Here is a 12,523-nt window from a genome sequence, read left to right on the forward strand (position 1 = left end):
TGTAATTATTCTGTATGTAATATACACATCAATACATATTTGAGTGTATATGCATTAATATAACATAATTAATATAGAGCCTGATTGTTCATTGTCTTGCACCTTGTCATGCCACGTACACCAGTGTAAAGTGAGAACAAAACACGAACACTCTGCTTTGGGAGCACTTAACACTCGTTTTCTACTGATGCAAAAGTCTGCACAAGGTGCAGTGGGGAATCACACTCATACTATAGTGTCACAATGGGAACTGATGGATGCTAAAAGATTTTATTCAAAATTTGGCCCTTTTTATGTTCTTGGGTGGGAGTTGAGCACTCTTGAAAATCTGGCTCATAATGTGAACATAGGGCTTTGGGGAGGAAGGATGGTCCAGTGAGTAAGGCACTATCCTGGGAGTTCTAGCTTCAATTCTCTACTCTGCCACAGACTTCTTGTGTGATCTTGGGCAAGTCATGTAGTCTCTCAGTGCCTCTGTTTCCCATCAATAAGATGGGATAACAGCTCTGCCCTGTCTCTCAGGGAGGTTGTGAGGATGAATACATTAAAGATTGTGAGGTGATTAGATACAACAGTTATGGGGGCTAGATAAATACCTGTGATAGATGTCCATGCTTACATCAGTGCAAATGGCCACCTGCTGCAAGAGACGATCAACTTTTCCCCTCCCCTCTGACGGTTCCCCTGTACAAACCACACACATGCATGATGCATTTCTCCTGTACTCAGTAGTCCGGATTATAACCAAAAAGAAAAGGAGGACTTGTGGCACCTTAGAGACTAACCAATTTATTTGAGCATAAGCTTTGGTGAGCTACCGCTCACTTCACCGGATGCTACTCGGAAACCGGATTATAACCATCGCTCTGGTGGCTGCTATTAACAGGTTTTCGCTGTACAGAGACCGACACCCGTTGATCTGTTTTGCATCTCAGTCTTTGTTGTGTAAAGAGCTGTTCCCAGGAACTACATCTGGTACTGCCACAGAAACACCGGGGCCCAAAGGCATCTTCTGAACTACTTGTTTCTTAGGATCCCACACCAGATCTGCTAGCACAAGCCAGCTCCCGCGGGAGGCCATGCATCATATTTACTGTGTGTTTCTTTTCCTGAATGCTCTCCATCGATTGGGTGTGCATATTTGTTTTTTATTTGGTCCTACATTATAGAAACGCCCCCTGCCCCAGTCTGCCTGGCATTGAAGTCTATCAAACCAGCTTCTGTTTATTTCTTCCCCCTCCCGATTTCCATTAAACATATTGACTCTTGTCATAAAGCAGGAGGGCTGGAGACTGCTGAACCAACACCCATTCAGGCTTTTAGCTTACAGTGCCACTGACCTGAGCTACATTCGGAGTAACCTGTCTCCTATTTACCTTTAAAGATGAGCATAAAACTTCACTGGAGTGGTTTGACATTATGCCTTGAGGGATTTTAATGAGTGACAGCCTGCTGGATACAGGTTTTCTTTTTGCCCGGGAGCTCTGGCCTAGACAATGGGTATGAGCAGAGGTATAAGGCCAGAGGAGTTTGTTTCTTTTTTGTTTGTTTGTTTCTTCTCTTGACATTTTTTCCCCACTTCTGGAACCAACAAAAGAAGATAGGCTTCTTGCAGCTTGTGCATCCTGGATCATGCTGCAGTTCTCTCCAGAGGGTGGCTTCTTCCAGCCTTAACTATTTGTGCAATTGCACCATGGCATAAGAGGCTAGACAGCTGAGGCAATTAACTATTTTGCACCAGGGTTAAGCACTCTTTTAAAGGTCTGATTCCCACTGCCCACTGAAGTTAAGGGAAAGGCTCCCATGCGGACCTGAGATTGGGTTCTAAGAAAACAGTGACCTACATTTTAGGTGCCTTCATTTTTGACAGCAAAACTGTAGATACCAAAATCAGGTCCCTTTTCAGTGTCTCAGGTTGGACCCCTGGATGCTGAAATACCCGCAGTCATTAGTAGTTTTGAAAATCCAGGCTTACTTCTACCACATTATGTGCCAATGTGCAGAAGGAAAGTCTTTCTGCCCAAGCAAATAGGAATGAGAGAGAAGCTTGCAGAGACCTTTCATTCAGCTTCATGGGAGGTGTCTGTGTGAGCTCATTCTTTCCCTTCGTTGGGTCAGAAAGAAGATATTCCTTCCTGTCTTTGTGTGGCTGCACTTCTCCCTTTTCCCTACCTCATTCTGAGTATCCCGCGCTCTAATCATAGCCTGGTTTTACAAAAGTGATGAGCACCTGCATTCCCATTGACTTCCGTGGCAGGTGGACTTGCTCAGCGCCTCTGACAGCAGCCCCCTAGGTGTGTTAGGGTTCCTAGTGCCCTGTGCCTCCCATGCCAGAGCTGAACATTTGGGAGATGGTTAAAAAAAACCCAGAAAACAACCTGGGGTGAAATTCTGGCCTTATTGAAGTCCATTGGCAAAACTCCCGTTGACTTCAGCAGGGTCAGAATTTCACCTCTAGGGGTTGTACGTCACCTCCCCAGTGCAAACTGACTGTTTTAAAGGGACACAACGTTATTCAGTGACACATACTCTGCAGTGAGGTGTACATTTCACCGACCAGTCCCAAGGATGTTCAAGCCACAACAGCAAAGAACATGGCGAGTGGTTTTAGCACATTCACCCACAGAAGGAAACTGAAAGAAACAACCCAGCTGAGGTTTTAAAATGGGCATTTTAGTAGTATTTCAAAGGGCCGTGTCTCCTACCACAGGTATGCTAGCGAGAGTAAATGGTGTCGTGCAGAGGGGGAGAATCAGGCCTGGGTTCTCTGCAGCTTCATTACTTAGGTCCCAGTGCAATGAAGCGCTTGATTTCAAGGATGCTTGACTCCTTTGCTGAATAATCCTATGACAAAAGTTAAGCTTGTTCTTAAATGCTTGGCTGGATCTGGCCCTTAATCTTTGCAAATTGCTTTCAGAGATGTCTTGATGAAATATGTTTATATCAGTGCTGCAGTTAATAGGATTTAATGAATCCTAAGAAGATCATATTCATATTATGTTAGGATGGTTGAGGTGTGCGTGCAAGAGGCTTTCGTGTGAGTTGGGAGGAGGGATCAGTAAATGGAGGCATTTATAGAGGGGTGCCCATCTTTCAGGGTTTGGGATATAACCTGTTACAACAAAAGAGAGGGAGGGATGGTATTGTGGTTAAAAGCCCAGTGCTGTGAGTCAGGAGGGCTGGTTTCCACTAGTGAGCCATGAGGCCTTCCGAACTCATGCCACTAAAACCCTTTGCTGCTACATCATGGCATTGTGTCTCTCTCTTTCTCTGCATGCCTGTCTGTGCATGTCCATAAATGCTTTGGAGAGCAGGTATGTGTTTTTATACAGTATGTGGAATATCTATTCATAAGTGTTCATTGTGTGTGTGTGTGTGTTTATTTACTATATGTACAGTGGGTGCAGTATTTGCGTTATATATAAATCCTGAGCCTCCAAAGAGCTGACCCATTCAATCCCGATGACGGATAAGAAGCAATAATCGATTTGTATTTGAAGTAGCAGTTCCAGAAGACTCAATAAAACTCAGGCATCCCAGCATCATATAAGTAGCACATCCACATTTTGTAGCCGTTAGTTTTGTTTCCAACTGCTGTGTGGGTTATTTATTTATTTTATATTATTTCCTATTAAGCTCTGAATAGGTTCTTCCTCTGTATCAGACACTTCAACATTACCAGTTTTTAAAAGGAAGTAGGTCAGCATGGATTGCTTTCTGGGTGCATCAGCTATTTGTAGACAGAGTTTTATGAGCTCACAGACGTTCCTAATGGATGTTTGCAGAACATTTTGAGGAGGGTTTATTGCTAATGAAATCCCTCCCACCTTCCACCTTTGTTTTCTATTATTTCTAACTGCCTGCTATTGACCTCTGTTAACAACTTCAGCACTCAATGCGGTGCAGTCTACAAATGGAAAAATATTTCTGGTTGTCTGCATGCATGAGGAAACATCAACACAAGGATACTCCACGGGCAGCTTTGGATGGGTTGTTGGTTGTCAGAGCTGGGGGTGAGCCCATGTGGGAAAGTTCTACAGAACTGAAGTAATGGTGGAAATCAATAGAACTTCTACAGAAATGTGGGCATATTTTGTAGTAGTTACTCTAAGTAGTGTATAATTTGAGAGAATTTGCTCGTTTCTAGAGTTTTTTGGAAACTGCAAAGCAGGGAAAGAATTCTCTATTTAGGATGCTTCAAAAACCCTAAGGGAAAAGTAAACATTTTCCTTACATTGCATTGGACTTTTGCATTAGGTTTGGGCATGATGCTTTGAATGGTGGTTTCTGGCCTATTGCAACAATTCCAGGGACACAGGACTCCTGGTTAAAAGCAAAGATAGAACATGGAACTTCCTACCCAAGGAGACAGACCTTTACTAGCTGTGCTAAATAAGGCTTTTGCCATTAGCTGGGGGAGTGTTAAGAGCTCTTCTCTGCAGCTAATCCAAGTACTAGATGATACCTTGACGTCACGCATTTGAGCAGTCCTGATACTCCATCCAGCACGCACGCAAGTCAGTACATTTGTTGGTGGTGTGGGTTTTAAATATTGTAGAAGTGGCCAGTGGTAACTGGCCAAGAACTTTGTGTATGAATATAAATGCCTTGTGACTTTTCCAGCTGAGGTCATTGTGACAAAGGTCCCTGGAGGAGACCGTTGTAAAATGATCGCTTTATGGTGCCTTCTAGATGCCAGGAGCTCCATGTATTTAGCTTAACAAAGAGCAGGTCCATGGGTGACTCAATTATAGTCTGGAAGTATCTATATAGGGACCAGATATTGAATAATGGGGTCTTTAATCTAGCAGAGAAAGGTGTAACACGATCCAATGGCTGGAAGTTGAAGCTAGACAAATTCAGACCGGAAATAAAGTGCAAATTTTAACAGCGAGAGCAATTAACCATTGGAACAAGTTACCAAAGGTCATGGTAGATTCTCCATCCCTGGCGATTTTTAAACCAAGACCAGAGGATTTTTCCAAAAGCTCTGCTCTAGGGCCTATTTCGGGAAGTTCTATGGCCTGTGTCATACAGGAGGTCAGGCTAGATGATCGCAGTGATCTCTTCTGGCCTTGGGATCTATGAATTTGATGCCAGTGTGCATGTAATGCACGAATTACATGCATTCACCTGTCAGCCGCATCCGGGCAGGGGAAAGGGAATGGAGTTCACCACCCTTTCTGGATGCAGTGAAGCTATCCCTGCCCAGGGATGTTTTTTTATCTCTGGCTCATAAAGATGCTTCTGAAATGCAGACATTTCTGGTGTTGGAATGCACCAGAGTGAATCTAACACTGTAGCACTTACAACAGCAAACATTCCTCTAGGGGGGAAGATGATTCTTCACCACCTCACATGCTCGTATCACCTCTCTCATTTACCGGATCCCTCTGCAAAGCACTCCAATCAAATAATCCCATACAGCAGTCCTTAAGCCACTACTTGTCAGCCCTGATCATCTCCATTCTGCATGAGCGCTTGGCCACAGGCTCCTCATAGCTGGCAAATTTGGGTAGGCCAAGCATGGATGCGACTATGTTAGCTAAGCCAGTATCTTGACAGAAAGAAAAGGAGTACTTGTGGCACCTTAGAGACTAACCAATTTATTTGAGCGTGAGCTTTCGTGAGCTACAGCTCACTTCATCGGATGCATACCGTGGAAACTGCAGCAGACTTTATATATACACAGAGAATATGAAACAATACCTCCTCCCACCCCACTGTCCTGCTGGTAATAGCTTATCTAAAGTGATCATCAGGTTGGGCCATTTCCAGCACAAATCCAGGTTTTCTCACCCTCCACCCCCCCACACAAATTCACTCTCCTGCTGGTGATAGCCATCCAAAGTGACAACTCTTTACACAATGTGCATGATAATCAAGTGCACATCCTGGGCCCACTCTCTCAGGGACTGCTGCCCCTTCAAGTCTGAGTCTGCGAGGACTTCTAGGTTGGATCTCTTTTACGAGGAGACTAAACAAGGCCCAGGATGTTGTTTTCAAAGTTACACTGAGGTCCAAACTTCATAAAGAAGCCTAGAAATGTCAATCTAATATAGGTATTTGAAATGCAGCCCTCTTTGTGCATAAATATGTGCATAAAGAGCCTGTTTGGAGAATAGCAATAAACTGGTCAATTTCCCTGTTGTATCTAGTCTGTTTCACTCTCTGTTTCTTATCATTTGCAAAGCCTGCAGGGCAATACAAACTGTTAGAAATACACTTCATGAAAACTTTTCTCTTAATATTAAATTGTTAGATCATATTTCTGGACCCCATTACCTGACGATGACTTTTTATGCAATAACAGAAACCAGATGCTCTGTCATGGCTTCTGTTGAAAATATACCTGTATCTAAAGATGCCTTAAGTCAATATAACAGTAAGAGAAACTTCTTGATATTCAAATCACATGGGAATAGATGGATTAATACAAATCTTGATTTATGCGATTTCCTCTGTAAGGGAAATGTCATAAAAGAAGTTTCCAATTTGGTGTTAGAAATTGAAAACTGGGAGAAAAGACAGTGAGCCTGATCACAGATGATGGGGATAAAAACCAGAGAACGTGGAAGATGAGATGAATGCAACACAGATTAATAGGGCTGAATCACTGAAGAAGGCTTCAAAGGAATAAAGTCTCATCACTAATAGCGATAGAGAAGGAAGGAACTCTTTAGAAATGAAACTGTATGAGAGCAGATAACAGAAAATCGCATACATGATTTTCCCTAAGTCAGAATACAATTAATCTCTTGCTACCTGTACATCTCCATATGAGAAGGTGTCATCTGTCTACTTTAGAACTGCATGGGGGAATTGATATTGAAATGGAATACGGTAATGCAGAGAGATAATGTCGACACATTTAGCAGCCCAACTTGCATTTTGTAGGTATCTCCCTCCACTGCGACGGAGACTTCGCCCCCTGTCATGCAATGAGCTCTCCAGGGGTGGGACCTTGCAGTGAGGCGCTGCTCATGCAGAACAACTTCCAGGCCTCCTTATTATGACAAGGATTAAATGTTCATATCATGGTAGTGCCCGATCAGGATTGAGGCCCCAATGTGCAGGGTGCTGTACAAACATACAAAAGAGAGAATCCCTGCCTACCCATACAGTATATGCAAAATGAGAGCTTTAAGAACAGAGCGAATATCACTCTAGGTGAGACCAGTGGTCCATCCAGCCCTGTATCTGACAGTGGCTAATACAAGATGAGTGTAAAACACCCATAATTATGTCAGTTATGCAGTAATGTCCCCCGGGGGTAATTTGTTCCTAAACCCAAGTGTTTGGGGGTTGACTTGTGACCTGAAGAATGAAGGTTGATACAAGTAAAAGTGTTTACCCTGGCTGGTATAATGCAGGTGATATTATTCATATACATGTCTTATTGCAGAGAGTTCCATGGGTTAATTATGCACTGCATCAAACCACACCAAATCTGTTTCTTTTTATTCTTTCTAAGTGTATTGCCTTTTAATTTTGTGAACTGCCCCCTCGTTTTTGTATTATCAGAGGGTAAAAAGGAATGCATGGTTGCTTTTCTTCTTTATATTTCAGCCACTATTGAATAGTTTGGTAGCAGGGGGTGTCGAGGGATACTTTTGCCTTTAACATAAAGTTAAAAAAAGGATAAATACAGAAGACAGGATGGATTTATGCTGAGGTACTGGGACTCAAATTTGGGTTTGAATCCCAGTTCTGCAACTTACTTACTTTCTGTGGTTTTTGTCAGATGATCATAAAAACTATGAAGTCGGACTAAGTGTGTTTCATTCCTTATTGGATACACTGTGGCATTTTGTGGTTCTGTGATGCAGTAAGGAAAACAAACACATTGGGGTTAGAAGACTGCAGTGAAATTGATCTGGACTCAGCAGGCTGTGGATATGGATGTGGTTGTGGATCAAGATGTGAATATAGAACCTGTTGGACCAGAGCACGCTCAAGTTTTCTTGTTTAAAAACCGGGTGACACTTTGGGAACTGTCTGGAGATCAAAGAATCCAAAGTTGCGGTGTGCAATGTAGAAGAGGATCTTTCCAGGATAACCCCATATTTTCCTTTGGTCATTGTTAGTTGGGGAGTGGTGAAAGCAGAGAGACAGACCCCATCTCACTGAACACTTTCCTACAGTGGACTTGCAGAGCTTCTCTTGTACAGTCATTACAAGATGCCTTTCCTGAAGCATTAAAGATGCGCTAGGCATTCGTGTCTTCATGAAGGAGTATCATCAATTGCTTCAGGAGATGGGATTTACTCTCAAATTTCCATTGGGTTGAACTGTTCCATCTGTGACCTGAGATATTGCTCCTTTTATTAGCTCAGATCAGAAAACGGAGTGAAAGTTACATAGTTAGTAATGGTAAATGGGATGCAGAGCTTTACAACTCTCAGGTCACTGTTTTGAAACCAGCAAGATCGATCACTCGTTGCCCCCTGTTTGTTGGGCTCTATGAAATGGGCTGCCGGCCTCAGTCCTGTCTGTTGATTGAACTGATGGCCTTCCATATAATAAAACCACCCTCATGGTTGGCACTGTTCTTAGTTTCAGCATGGGGCAGAGGATTGAATCTGCTGTGTGTAGCCCCTTCAAAGGACTTTGGGCTCAGCTTCACCTGTGACTATTTTATCTTCCGGATCATAGGACTGGGAATTCAGCAAGGGAGTTCCCAGTGTCTGTGAGGGACACTGCTCACAGGTGAGGCTAAGTTCAGACTCTCTTAAAGGGGCCAGCTCACCCTGTGACACACTGTATAGGTGTTCCCTGCAGATGCATGAAGTCCAGGTGCATCCGGATGGAAGCTTGTCCTATTTCAACCAGTGATCTGTGGATCTAGGATTTCAGTATCCAGGGTAGTGAATCTGTAGCGATAAGGACCCTCAATTTAGGGCCACATTCTGCTTTACTCATCAGAGCACCTCACCTCATTCCCATGGGGCTACCGTAGAACGTCAGAGTCACGAACGCCTCGGGAATGCAGGTTGCTGAAACGTTTTTAACTCTGCACAGAACATTATGGTGGTTCTTTCAAAAGCTTACAACCGAACGTTGACTTAATACAGCTTTGAAACTTTACTATGCAGAAGAAAAATGCTGCTTTCCTTTTATTTTGTTAATAGTTTATATTTAACACAGTACTGTGTTGTATTTGCTTTTGGGGGGCGGGGTTCTCTGCTGCTGCCTGATTGCGTACTTCCGGTTCCAGGTGAGGTATGTGGTTGACTGGTCAGTTCGTAACTCTGGTGTTCATAACTCCGAGTTTCTCCTGTATTTGATAAGGCCAAGACCCTCAGAGGTATATAGGCAACTAACTCCCATTGCCTCAGCCTTATACTCAGTGTAACAGAATCTAGCCTTTGAGAAGTAAATGAATATCTTCAGGCTCCATGTGGATTTTAATTGCCGATGAGTAGTATAGATGTTTTTGTTTACTCCTGAGATAGAACGTGAGTTGATGGAGACCGAGAGTTCCTTTACCGAGATCTACACAACCTTTTTTTCTTTATTAAAATGGATTTTAAAATCGTTCGTTGTATGTCAACGGCCAGGTTCGCAAATTAGATTCCCCCACCCCAAAGGTTTCATAGGAGCTGTGTGTCCACTTCTCTTGCCACCTGGATTAAATATTCAGCTGCATGGGAAATCAGTACCACAATCAATCTCTCTTTCCCTGTAGTACTTTCGTATTTAGAAAGGGAATCAGAAATAGATCAGTTACAAGGATGGATGGAAAGGGATTAGCAATTCAGATCAATCAACCAGGAAACCCATCACCGTGCTTGTAAATACAGCTGTTTAAAATAATTACTTGCTTTAGTTGTTGTCCCAACACTGATACATGTACCATTCACCCAGTCAGTGTAACATGCTGCCCCCCTGTAGTGGCGGCTGGGACATAGCTAGGGGACCATGAAGCTGCAGGTGCGTTAGCTAACAGAGGTGGATCTTTTAATTCAAACAATAGAGGCCCATGCACTGAGATACAGAGGCTCCAAGTTCAATCCCCCATGCCAACAACCCACCAGGGGTGTGTCATTATGTAAGGGTAATGCACACATTATCTGTTGATAGCATGTAAGCAAGAGCATAATAAAAACATTACAATAAAGTATCCAGTTGCCAGAACGTTTTTTCCCCCCACTTTTTTTTTATTTTCTTTCAGAAATTGACCAGGGAAGTTGCGGCGATCCTGGGATACCAGCCTACGGCAAGAGAGGAGGCTCAACATTTCGCCATGGGGACACTCTGAAGTTTGAATGCCAGCCTGCCTTTGAGTTGAAGGGACAGAAAACTATTACCTGCCAAAAGAGTAGCCAGTGGTCCGCTCAGAAACCAGTCTGTGTTTGTAAGTCAGTGAGGAGACTGCTTTAAAGTGTTTGCAATGTCCAGTGAAGTAGCTACATAAACAATACATTTGTGCACTGGATTTAGTACCTAGAATACGGAAAATACTGGAGATAGAGAGATGGAAGCCGTACTGCACAATATGGATCAAGATTTCAACTACCCCAATGTTTGAGAGTGTTTGAATCTGAGAATTTGGTTCTGTCCATTACAGGGGAAAGGGGACAGCCTCAAAATTTGGATCTGGCTTCAGATTCCAATCTCTCCTCACAATTTTTTTTTTTTGGATGGTATTTATTTCCAGGATTTGGGTTCACGTTCATCTCTGAGAGAAAGTGGAATCTTCCATGCTGGTGAAAACCCATTAAATTAAATTAAGTTTTTGGCCATTTAATTCTCCTTTGTAACCTGACAGCTCTCAGGTCCCCTACCTCCAAATCTCAACTTTAAATTTCTTGTCTTAAATCTCAGCAGAAATAGGGTTTGATGCTCCCAGTAGTGACTTGTGGGGGCGGGCGGGGATTTTCAGAGGCATAAGGAGGAGTTAGGCGCCCAGTTCTTTCTGGCTTTCAGTAGTCCTGACTGACCTTGGAAAATCTCCCCTTTAACTCATAGAATCATAGAATCTCAGGATTGGAAGGGACCTCAGGAGGTCATCTAGTCCAACCCCCTGCTCAAAGCAGGACCGATCCCCAATTTATGCCTGACAGCGTTAAGCACAATACAATTATAAATGATCTGAACCTTCACCCAAAAGGAAACTGTTAACAAGGCTCACAAAAGTATTTACTTTATTTTGTTCCCCAGCTGAGGGCGAGTGAACTCATTGTGTCTAATACTTTACCCACTTGAGCACTCTAGTATCTGAATGTTCAGCTTTGAGGAGAAGAGACGGGAAAGTCAGTGAAACAACAGGATGATAAAATGGAGCTGGGAGTGAATAACAGAAACAGAGGAAAGGCGAGTGTGAGGAAGAGCGTGCCGAGAGGAGACAGCAGAAATGTTCCTAAAATAATACAGTGTGTGTGTGTTTATTATAATACAATAAGTGCACACACACATCCTGTCCAAGGTGCTCACTTGTAGTTTACATAGGTTTCTTCTGTACCAAAGACATTGCAAAGCCTAGAAAAACAAATATATTATTTCAAAATTGAATTACCCTTGCAAAAAAAAAAAATCCTACAAGGGGCAATGCAGAGAGGCAATTGTGGAAGAATGACAGTTGCAAATAAGTAAACTTTCTTTTAAATTATAAGGTAAATGTTTCACATGCTTTAACAAATTTTGCAAAACCTCTAAGCGGCTTGCACAATTTGTGAAAGCCACAAGGTTTGCCCATTCCTAAGTGTCACGCACGTTTGCACTGCGTGGCTTTGTCCAGAAGCAAACACACCCTGAGACATTTGAGGGAAATTGTCCCCCTTGCATTTTCCTCCTGATCAGCATGGGAAGTGCTAGAATTCTCATGTGACAGCCCTCTTTTTTGTCAGACTCTTCAACCAGTTTTTTTCTACCCAAAACCATTCAGAATTTGGGATTGTTAACAAAACCTTCAGCTGTTTCTGAGATTCCCCCGACTGACAATTGATAGAGACAACCGAGATGCCTGTGATTCACATCTTGGGTACCCAGAGTGACACAGCTCCATCAAAATGTTATCACGGTTAAAATTTCCCCATCTTCAGTCCAATAAATGTGTGGATTTTTCACCTACCGTGTCCATAGATACAGAATTGAGGCGGGGGGATCATACCAAAGCCCGTATTGCCCAGGGCAGGGGAAGAGAAGCATGATCACTAAGGAGCCATGAATCCACCAGTTAAAATCATGCAGCACCTTCCACCCTCTCTGGTCCAGCTTGGATATTTTCTAATCAAAAAGGCAAAATGTATAGATAGTGCAAAGAAGTTTTGCATCTCTTTTGCCCGTCCGCCCCCTGCCGCTCTTGGGTTTGGTTACTCTAGACACCATCACATGAATGTGTGTCAGCAGAAGTGGCACAATAGAATGGCATAAGAACATAACTCAGCATAAAATCTGTATCTGTACCTGTGTTGGGCCTCAGGTGGAAAAACAAGGTAACCTGTTTCATATGCTGCTAGTTGGAATATGCAAACGATTCAGTGCCTCCAATTCTAGCTACAAACGCATGACAAATGCAGAA

General features: G+C 43.0%; 1 protein-coding gene across 7 annotated transcripts in view; it reads left to right on the forward strand.

Moving 5' to 3' along the window:
• The window catches only part of CSMD2 (CUB and Sushi multiple domains 2), a 541,235-nt gene that overhangs the window by 319,335 nt on the left and 209,377 nt on the right, over positions 1-12,523 (forward strand). For 6 of the 7 annotated variants that reach the window (XM_073317325.2, XM_073317326.2, XM_073317333.2 and 3 more), the window contains one exon: positions 10,175-10,357. The exons of the other annotated variant lie outside the window; for it this stretch is intronic. In XM_073317325.2, the coding sequence (XP_073173426.2) occupies positions 10,175-10,357 (183 nt within the window). The remainder of the gene's footprint in view (positions 1-10,174; positions 10,358-12,523) is intronic. 7 annotated transcript variants of the gene reach the window in all.

Source organism: Lepidochelys kempii, chromosome 19 (genome assembly GCF_965140285.1).
Source record: "Lepidochelys kempii isolate rLepKem1 chromosome 19, rLepKem1.hap1, whole genome shotgun sequence".
In the NCBI taxonomy this organism is placed as follows: domain Eukaryota; kingdom Metazoa; phylum Chordata; order Testudines; family Cheloniidae; genus Lepidochelys; species Lepidochelys kempii.